An 11,281-nucleotide genomic window follows, 5' to 3' on the forward strand; every position below is an offset into this window, starting at 1 on the left:
GTGGGAGAAACTAAAAAATGGCGGAAAATTGGAAGCACTGAACATTAGATCTATAGAACGAAGACACTTCCTTTTTTCCGGACCCGTGTCCGAATAACATTTTTTCTTATTCGGACTCGAGTCCGAATATATATGAAATTTTTTATTCGGACTCGAGTCCGAATATATGAAAAAATGTTATTCGGACTCGAGTCCGAATAATGATGGCCAAATGTCATTACCAGATAGTTGAACAGGCTCTACTTAGATTATATTAGATCGTCAATGTCAATGATTACAGTGGAACTCGGATTCAACGAGGTCGCCTGGCCTGACCTAAAATCTTGTTGAATCTGAGTGTTCCTTATAGATCTAGACTAGCAAACACGAGGTTTTGAGACTAGCAAACACGAGGTTTTGTGTAGATCACTACAGGCACTGAGCAAGTAATGTATAAAGAGAAGTCACAAGTAATGCTTGTGTATTATGAGCTGTGTAAAAAAGACCGATTCGTTCAAATGCACACGCCTGTGTCATCTCAAATGTTTACCAAAAAGTTGTGTTGCTGTGTAGATCTAGAGCCTAGCATACGGCAACTTTTGATTCCTTAGTCCAGCGCACATTTCAATTTCATTACGTAGATCTACATCAAGACTAGCTTATTCATAGTAATAATGATCAGTTGCCGAATGGAAAAAAAGACTGTGACGCATTTGTATCTGTGTCGTTCAACTCCCGGACCGCTGGTGGGCCCCCACCCCTTCCCCGACACGCACACACAGCCATACGTGTGCAGGCCGACCATCTGACACACGCCAGAGTAGACACGAACGCTTGCCAACAACGCACGTGTGTTGGTTTGGAAAAAGGCCGCTGGTTGGTCGCATGCAATCGGCTAAGGGAATAATGGTTCACGGTGCAGGTGCAATGTAGATCTATGGTTTAGATAAAGTTTGTTGTGGGAGAAAAATGAGCGAGGCCACGTCCTCAGGGGCTGTTCACCCTGGAAGCGACCTCGTTGAATCCGAGCTTGCTGATTTAAGTGCTCGTTGAATCAGGGTTATTTTTATTGATTTTAAAGAAGAAAAAAAAACGGGGAAATTCATCTATCTCATCTCGTCGATTCCGAGTTCTCGTTGAATCCGAGCTCATTGAGTCCAAGTTCCACTGTATCTCCTTCCCAGCAATGCCAGCTTTTCGTCAGTTTCAGTTTCGAGCCAACGCACCGTGTCGCTGCGAATGAAAGGAATGGATGGAATTGGAATGTGATGTAATGTCATTATAATCACAATCATCATAATGATGGTAATGTGTAGTCAAGTGTGACAACGGTAGTGTAGGACAGCCCTGCAAACTTTGTTGGCCTCTTTGAACTTTAGCAGACCACCACTAGATCTCTCTCTGTCTCTCCCCCCTCTCTGTCTCTCTCTCTCTCTCTTAACCCTCTCTTTCTCTCTCCTCTCACTCTCTCTCTCTATCTCATTCTCTCACTCTCTCTCTCTCCCTCCCTCCCCACCCTCCCTCTTTCTCTTTAATCCTTGTAGTAGGTACCAGAAACTAAATTTTCGAAATTGCTGCATGCCAAGTATCTGTTCCTTATGAAAGGCCTATATCTCCTGAGAGTTTTGGTGCCACTCTTTAACATCTCAGTCAATATTTAAGAAATGGTATCTGTTTAAACTTTGATCAAATTTTTTTAAGTCGCTCACTGGCTGCAACCCCATGTTTGACAGATAATTTAATATAAGAGTACCAAGTGCACTAAACATCTCCACATTAACAGAGTACAATCATTATAACATGGAGCCTAATTTTGTCCAAGACTGACTGATTGTTAAAAATCAGCATTTTATTGCTGGAGACACGATGATCTGTGGAATTTCGACAAAAACACCCGGCCAGCACCCCACCAGCCCCCCGCGGCGAGCGAGTCGTCTCTCTACTGTAGTGTACCAAGTGCACCCCGCATGGGGGGGTCACATGCTTTCCGAGTTTCGCGGAAGGATTGATAAAAAATAAATTCCACTCCCATTACTTTATTCTAATAGAAAATAAACTGATCTTTCTATTGATACCTTTTTTGAGGCGGCATTTTACATATTTCGTGTAAAAAATGATATTTGAAAACTTTGACGGTATTTTTAAAGGCTTTTTATTTATACGCCATTAAGGCCAAATATATACCAGGGGAAAGCCCGTTCAAAGCTCTATAGTTCTCCGCAAATGAGAAGACTGTATTTAATCATCAGTCCTTCTGCGAAGCATTTGAATGCACGCGTGTCATTTTTTTAACCGGCCTACCACGCGTTCCGATCGCGAGGGGCTTCGCTTTCCACGGCAATTCTCCAGCTCCTAATAATTGCACATATAAACAACTTGCACCATTGAAACGAGGAATTGGTGTTTTATAACAAAAGAGCAAAGAAGCAGCGATCTGACTTACCTCGATTTCACCGATACCACGTGCTCGGAAGGTCGCGAGTGCCCGCGAGGCCGTGTTTACTCTACCTAGTTACAGTGTGTAAACAAAGACAGCTGTGTCCCTAAATATACTCTTGATACTTTGGTGTAGCTTGAGTTTAACAGTTTCTTGGGTTTTTTTTTAAGTTTTCAAGAAACTGAAAAACTTCATAATAAACTTACCTAAAAACTTGTCAATCTTATAACCAATGCCTTTTCTGGTATTGTTTTTCTGTATATTGTTTTCAGTGTTGTCACCTTTGGAATCATTCAATAGGTTCTGAGAGTGAATAATTTAGGATGAACATAGAACTTTTGTCATGCATTTTCCTCTCCATTGCTACTCTTTCCTCCTCTAGAATTTAATTATTCTTATTCCGTCCATGCAGGAATTGTTCATTCAAGCTCTGGCCAAGTTTTCGTACCAGCAGAGTGACAGCAAATCGTCCTTAGAGTACAAAGATCTGGCTGAAATTGTAAATTCTGAAGACACGCTGCAATTCTTACATGGTATGTTGCAAATATTGATGTTAACAGCCATAACCTCATAGATGTGTTAGCTTTTCAAGTATGTTTATATTTTTATTTATTTTTCTCTGACTTGATTTACCACTGCCTTGGTTAGCAACAACCAGGGTTCCCTCTCAATCCAGGAAAATAGAAAAAAGTCAGGAATAACATTTTCAGATTTTCCGGTCAGAAAAACACCATGAAAATGAATGAAAACGAAAATAATGAGAGGAAGCTGGCAAATCCAAAGGTTACTCATAGTTATAAATTTGGCGGAATCATTAAGGTTTTAAAACCTTTTTAAACTTTCATCTTTACAAAAATATTGTCATAACATCCCACCCCGATTCATATATATTTTTTTAAATTTGCCAATCAGCTACCCAAATCACCCCCACCTTCCCGGCATGTTAAGAATAGAAATCAGATCCCAACAGTCTATGTCACTGTGTCACATGCAGCCAACTTTTACACCCTCAGTGCGCTGAGCCTTTGCAAGTCTCCCAGTGCCACTTTGCCCTCAAGAAAACATTTGTTTGTTTTTGTAAAGTGTTTTACGGCGCTCGCAACTGCATAAGGTCATATGAGCGCGCGGGACACACCTAATATTTTCAGTTGGTAGGAAATTTTGAATTTTGCCAGAGTGGCAGCCGAAGCCTACTCTTATCGATTTTAAACCACAAGGGATCTTTAATGTGCGCAACTTGCACACGGGCCCTCCGAGATTTTTCGCCCTTGTCCGAGAAGACTAGGTGTAGATCTTTCCTACCAGAAGATCAGGGGTGTGGCAGAAAGACAGCAGTAAGGAGGAGCCAAGGAGTAGCAGTAGAAAGGCTGCAGAAAGAGTCAGGAGCCCAGAGGAGGGGGCAAAGGAGGAGAGGGGGTGGGGGCAGAAAGTGGAAATGAAAGCAGACAACAGAACATTGCTAGAGAGCAGGAAAGGAGGTGAAAGGAGACAATTTTAGAGAAGAAAATTTTTCGGTCGCTACCCGGATTCGAACCCGGGACCTTTGAATGAGAGGCCTACACCTTAACCTCTAGGCCACGAGAGCCCCCAAGAAAACATTAGCGAGGAGTAAGGCCGACATTAGTTTGACAAGGTGTTGAAAAATTTTTGGGCCTTTGTGTTGTGTGTGAGTGTGACAGTGAAGACCAATGTGAGAATTAAAAAAAAAACAAATCAACAACAAAAAATAAATCAAATTGAAAACTTGAAACAATCATCTGTGATGCACAGTATGTTTTGCAGTGATGTACAGTTAACATCAAGGGCTCGTGACTCGTACTGTTGGTTTCTTTTACTTTTCAAGAGTCAGGCCAAAAGCCAGTATAGTAGCCCCCACCCCCACCCCCTGTTTTTTCCTAATTCGACAACAACGAGCCCGCCACACGGCTGTTAAAATGCGACTGAAAGTGGTACTTTAGTTGGTGGCCGAGCCCCAGTCTGACCTCCGAGGTGAAGGTAATAAATCAGTGTCAGTCGGCCACTCCCGTGGCGATGCCCGCCGCTGTGCCTGCGTAACTCGGTTCTGGTAATTTTCGTATCACTTTCCCTCGTTATTTTTCCCGATGTGATAAACCTAGAAGCCTGTTTATCATCTCATTTTAAAGATCATCTTAAGACTAACAAGACGATCCTACTTTCGCTCCGGAAATCTCACTGGTGTTATAGCAGTTACGCATTTTGCAGTACAAGTGTTTTGTTTACCTAATGTTGCATTTTAGATTATATTCCATTTTGGAGTTCATTATCTCAAAAGCCAAACTCAGATTTTTCACTCAGATTTTTCTGCTTCACTTGAGACAGCAATACTTGAACCGTGTGAGCAAATGTTATTTGTGGAAAGCGAATGTGTGATTTTATATGATTTTTTTAAAAAGGGTACCCCATCCCCTGTGATTCACTTGCATGTGATCTTTCATTTTTCTTCTTAAATATCGCGTTATTTTTCCAACACTTCTCATCGCTTTTTTGGAATATTTTAGCCCAGTTAAGAAATGGAGAAACATACAGAGGATTGGCTTTTTCAAAAGCTGCACGAACGTTTCAGAACTTGTGGTGGCAGAACACTGTCAGTCAAGCAGAAAGCACAGAAAAGGCGACCCCTGCAGTGTTCTAAATTTGCGCCGGACACTCTGTTTGCCTTACAATGGACTCACAGACAGTACATTAAAAAACCATCTGTAAAGCTTGCGTGGACAAGATAAGACATATGGAGTTGTGGGGAGGAACTAAAGGGGGAGGTTAGACATTTAGAAGGTTGCGATGTACTTTCTCACTCTGAAGAGGAGAAAATAAACTTTCAAAAACAACAGACGGAGAAAGAAGACAGGTTGTCCGAGTTACAGCACGAACCCCCTAACCCTAGGACTGGCCCTATCTGTTCTCATTTAGACAGCATACTTGACTCAAACAACATCACACCGCAGACATATCACGGCCGCTCTGTCATTGGCAATCACTGCCACAAATACATCATGACATGAGTCGCGTTTATAAAGACCTCACGGCATTCATTGTAAAAGAAACAGTAGAAAACACCCACAACCAAAACATAATTGACACCGCTTACACTCTCAGAGAAAAATTCAATCATTTAAACAACGCGTTTCGGGACGTTCACATTCACATCTCACACGGCCAACCAGTGTCAAAAGACGGACAACCACACTTTGACAACATGCATCAAAACTTACATGTCATTCTACAGTAGACACTTTAGCGAAAAAGTACTTCCCAAACACCACATTCTCGAAAACCACTGCATCCAGTGGATACAAGCATATGGGTTTGGTTTGGCTTTACATGGGAAACAGGGTGGTGTACTTATCCATGCTTCTGTGGCAAAACTAGAGAGAAGAGGAGCTGGGATACGTAATATCGAACAACAGCTGAAAGTTGTCATGCAATCTTACCCTGTCATGTCAAATCCAAAACTATTATTCAATGTGCCTCCGACAAAGAAAAAAAAGGTGATACTGCAATGAACTCTTCACTACTCCAAAACCATGGACTTCCCTCAAAAACAGCAAAGTGAGTTTTGATATTTGACCTTTTCTGGTGTATTTTATGTGAAATTGCAGGGTTGATTAAGTTTTGTTTGATTGGAATTTAGATTTAAAAATATTCACGCCAAAGAGCAATGGTAAAATAGCCATTTTTGGAGCGCTACATATATTTATCGTTATTTCATACAATTTTGCATCTTTCTCAGTAAGTACAGAAGTTCCCCCTTGTTCCAAACAGGCAAAATAAAATGACGATAAAGTCACAGATCGGCGTATTTTGCGAGTTTAATTGTCCTAAAAATGAAATGGGCAATGCTGTTAACGGGGCATGGGGAATTCCCCTGGCCACGAGTTCATGACCCGGTGACCGGGGTCAGATTACAAGGTGCAGCGAGCTGGCTGCCTGCGAACTAAAGTACCGCTTTCTAACAGCCATGGCCAAGACCGCTTTCATCAGGGCTTTGTTTTTGTTACACCCAATAAGCCCTCTCCATGACACTGGGGGGCGGTGATTTTCTTGGAGTTGGAGGGCAGGGGAATTCGGTTAAAAGGGATTAATGACACTTACTTACTTTCTCCGTCCTCTTGTACCTCTAGGGCGTCGAGGGGAGAAAGAGCTTCCTGTCTCTAGCAAGTTTGATGGCCTTGCTGGGTGGGATATTGTATTTTCTCAGGGTATCCTTCACACCCTGGATCCAGGTCTTTCTTGGTCTTCCTCTTGCCTTGTACCCTGATGCTTTTTCTGGAGTAGGCTTTACTGGCAAGCTAGTGAGGTGCCATACGTGTGAGATGTCCAAACCGCCTGATTCTTGACACTGATACCCTAGGAAAAGGGACTGTCCATGGTCATTTTACTATTTTTATCTTGCATTTCTGTTCATTTCTTCTTCCTAGATTTTTCATCTTTAAAAGATAATCACTTTGAACATGGTTACAACATCCAGGAGGAAACTGTGAAAAAAACCCGGGGAATTTGATGAGTGGTAACTTGGTAACCCTGAACAACTACTGGTAAGGGTAGTCTGGTTCTCTGATGGAACAGTTATTGGATGGTGCTCAGCAGCACCCACTTAAACTTGTACTGTCGATACAGAAGGTACACACGGATACCCCTTACTGATTCTTTCCCTTTTTTTCTCCCTTCCTCCTTTCTTTTGCCCTTGTGCTTTGCTATTGAATTATTTGATTTTGATATTGTCCTGAGCAAATAACATGTTTGCCTTGTTTTTAATAAATTAAAAACTGATTTCACCTTTGAACTGTACTGTAAACTGATGATTTGAACAAAAGTGAAAATGTCCCGACAATTGGATTTTTTAGTACATGAAACAAAATCCTTGCGCAGGGATACGGGTGGCGCGTAAACCTGCCCGTATGCCTAGCCACCGGTACAGCGGTTAGCGAGACCCTGTCTCCAACGGGGCATGTCTCTGGCACAAAACGCGCACGAAAAACGTTTACTAGACAGGATGTTATTGATTGTTTTGAAGATCTTTCTAAGTAGATGCTGGTAACCCTGAGTGGGATATGGAAAGTGATTCTGACAATCTTGTAAGGGGTCAGTAATTTGATTATATCGCTCAGGAGCTCAGACAGAGGGGCATGGTAGCCTCAGGAGGTCATGGTTCAAAGAATTATGGGTCTGAAACAAGTGGCAGGTTTTTTTACCATGCCAGTTACTAGATATCTTGACAAAAATGACTGGTGCAATTGTGTCATGACCATAAAAATATGTTCTTTTGACTTAAAAGCCGTTGTTGTTTTTTTAGAGGGGTGTATTGAAAGCTGTTTTGATTGCCTGCAGTACAAGAGCAATAATTTATTTAATAATAGATAGATAATAGATAGCATTTGTATAGCGCAAATCCCCGCTCAACAGCAGGTTCTATGCGCTTCACAATCTATACTACCTTCTGAAACAATCTCAACTTCCTGGGAAGCATACAGTGCAAGCAGCCGTTTATAGGCGCTAAAACACTAACATACTGACAAGATCTTTTGCTGTCTATGGCCGGGTACCCATCCCCACCTGGGTGAAGTGAGGAAATTTCGTGTAAAGTATCTTTCCCATGGACACAACGTTGGGCCCGCGGCTCGAATCACCGAACCCGCAACCTCACGATTACGAGTCTGGCAGCCTAACTGCTCTGCCAATTTTTCAGTAATTTATGTCTTGAAGTTGGAAGAAGCTGTAGCCTATGACATATCCCATGACTGCTCTGTCATGTGGTTTCAATAGTGGGGTGAAAAAAAAGGAGGAAATATGGTTGTGGCCATGTGTGTATTTAAAAAAATTTAATTAATGGTTTTGCCTAATTTGTTTACAGCGGAACCTGCTATAATAATAGCCACCTCTTCCAGACAATAACGTCTTCCCATTTTCCATAGAGTTCTTGTGTTTTTTCTTTATTCTGTAAAGACAATGTCCATGACGCGTCCACTTGTCTAGGACTACCTCTTTTCTACTCGACATTAGGTATGTCAAATTATGCTGTGGCTTTTCTCGTATGACATATATGTAAATATTATCTTGAAATTAAAAATGTGCTTTTTTTTTTTTTTTTACAGATATTGTTCCTCGAAAAGTCAAAGCAAAAGATTACCTGAAAATGCTGAGACAGATCGAAGACAAAGATTCCTGAGGATTACAGTTGTAGGTTTTTTTTTATATACATTTTTTTTGTTTTTTATTGTATGGTGAATCTGCTATGTGAACAATACGAATGACCGAAAAAGAAAGTTTTATGAGAGATGTGAACAATTGTATCAATTGTATATGTGACAGATAGTTGTGAGAATCAGTATGTGTACGCGTCGATTGGAACAATGTATGTCAGTAAGAATGTAAAGAATCAAACTTTGCTGTTGTCTTTTACTCTTTAGACTGAGAGTACCCATCATATGTATGAGAATGAAAAGTAATTGAGTGTGTGACCATGTTCTGTGGATGTATTTTAGTGGATGTGGAGTGCGTTTATGTGTGTTTGATTTGAGAGATAGGGGCATTGAGAATGGGCGAAGAGGGAGACAGATATAGAGAGTTGGGCTTTTATCCCCCAAAAAGGGCAAACATTTCATTCTTGTTGCTGATGTTGTATCACCACTTTGTATCGTCCAAATATTATGGGGGGGGAGGTTATTTCCCCTTTCCCAGACTTTGAAGGCAGCTGTCTGATATTATCACTTGCAAGTTTAGTGGTAAATTTTACCACTCTACTTTTACCTGTGTATGCATTTTAAGAAAAAGAATTACAGTGGAGTCTGCTTAATCCGAACTTGGTTAATCCAAAAACATTGGTAACCCGCCCCAAAGAAAGAAAAATAGAATCCCCATTTTTTTCTTTGCTACTTTCCACCCTCACAACGCGCAACACTCATCCCCACGGACCAGGATGCAGATGCGGTACCCGCTATATCACGCCGTCGCCGATGGGCGTCCCGTGGGGGGCAAAGTGTTAATCAAAATTAATCCTGCAGTCCTGTAGATTTTGGTTTAAGTGACCTCCAATGTACAGTCGACTCTACTTGTACTATTATTAGTATTAGACTCACTTGAGTTGATCTTTGCTTATTAAGTTGATCTTTTGGTCCGGTCCCAGTACCACTTCTTTGCAAGTCCCAACAGTCAAGTTAAACTTCGGATGAGTTGATTTTTTTTCCCACTCCCCCCTGACAACATCAACTCCTCCAAACATAGTTGACTGTATTTCATTGTCTTGTTTTCCTCGTGTGGAAAGGCTTACAGTTTCTAGAATAACTGTCTTACCTTGCAATGTGTTCCACTTAACATCACAGTTCCATCAGGAAAAAGGTAGTGTAGCTGTCAAACAAGGGTGGAATGTTTGAATCATTCTGACAAATCTGACCCTACCACTTTCCAAGTGCCCATTTGTTGTGAGGTGAATTGAGGAAAAGTTGATGTAGTAACTTCCTTATTGGTAGAATCCCGTGCCTGGCACAATGGGGAAATAAACCATCTTGGTCACTAATTATAATTGAAAGGGTCAAGGTCATATTTTGCTTAAAACACTTTGCAGTCACACAGCCAACTGTACAAAATACCCCATCTGGCCACCCAGCCAGGAGAGTGACTGCAACAGACTCCTCAGGCTGCGCTAGGTGACAGGAACGTTGTACTGAGAACAGTAGGGAGGTATATTAGAGCGGCGCATGTTTCGCCGACAGGTTTGTGGTAGTAGTGGGATACCGATATATTGGGCATTTGTGACTCAAAGACCTTTATGGCCCAGACGGTAAAATCTCTTTAGGGCTCTAACTCTTAACTCTAAGGGTTAATATTTTATTATTTAAATTGACACTGTACTGTAAAGATGACTAGCTACTCAGTTCTCCTCTGGGATTATGTTTTTTTGCTAATGCTTGTAAAAAGATGTATGTATATGATTCTGTTCCATGGTTGTTGTCTCATGGTATTGTTTCTTTATCAAATACATCTTTCACTTTCCACATATCCTCGGACAGCTGTTTGGATGTACTTAGTCAAAAATTGAGGAAAACATTTATTTTTTTTTGCAGTTTCTTAAAGTAATGTCAAAATTCAAGATCTAAATGTTGTAAAAAGCAAGAAAAAGATAGGTTATTATATTATTTGGATAGTTTTTAAAGAGTGAAACATTTTTCTCTCTCCAGAAAATTTTGCTTTCAGGGCTTAGAACAGTTGAACCACTTGCCTTTGATTTGTGAATAAATCATTTTTGTTGCATTAGAAAAGACTGAAAAACATGTTGTTGCGTAATAAATTTTGGTACCGTACCAGCCAGGTGACTTGTTCAGTGCCTTTGTACTGGAGATTTGTTTCTTTTTTTCAGACTTTTTTTTTTAAAAACACTTTCAGGGGTTTCTCTCTCTCTCTCTCTCTCTCTCCCTCCCTCCCTCCCTCCCCCCCTCTCTCTCTCTCTCTCTCTCTCTCTCTCTCTCTTCTGGCGCTGTGGCGTCATAAATGGTCAGCGATGCCGATAGCATGCAGGAACTCGGGGGTCCTTGAAAAGTCTGAGCGTGGGGCACTGAAATGTCCCAGCAGATGGGTTCTGGCACGATAGCTGGTGGGACATCTCAGGAACACATGGTCCATAGTCTCGTCCTCCTCCTTGCAGGCTCGACAGGACGGATCTGGGTAACCCGCTGGCGTTGTTTTGTGGAGATACGATCTCAGCATGAGGTTTTTAGTTGTATTTATTGAGTCTCCCATCCAAGTAGGTCATGTGGTAATAGAAGGCTTTTTTAGAGTGAAGAAGGAAATAAAGATGGTGGAGAGAATGCATCGGAGAAAAGTAATATCTAATGTCTTATGCCTCCATTGACA

The 11,281-nt window shown here is 41.3% G+C and overlaps 1 protein-coding gene across 1 annotated transcript in view; it reads left to right on the forward strand.

Annotated features, from left to right (window-relative positions):
• LOC101859253 (chromatin accessibility complex protein 1) overlaps nucleotides 1–10,736 on the forward strand; it is a 13,134-nt gene extending 2,398 nt beyond the window's left edge. The window contains exons 2-3 of the mRNA XM_005101928.2: nucleotides 2,829–2,949; nucleotides 8,527–10,736. Of these exons, the coding sequence (XP_005101985.1) occupies nucleotides 2,829–2,949; nucleotides 8,527–8,600 (195 nt within the window). The 3' untranslated portion in view covers nucleotides 8,601–10,736. The remainder of the gene's footprint in view (nucleotides 1–2,828; nucleotides 2,950–8,526) is intronic.
• Nucleotides 10,737–11,281: the final 545 nt, after the last annotated feature.

The sequence above is a fragment of the Aplysia californica genome, unplaced genomic scaffold, assembly GCF_000002075.1.
Source record: "Aplysia californica isolate F4 #8 unplaced genomic scaffold, AplCal3.0 scaffold00304, whole genome shotgun sequence".
NCBI lineage: Eukaryota > Metazoa > Mollusca > Gastropoda > Aplysiida > Aplysiidae > Aplysia > Aplysia californica.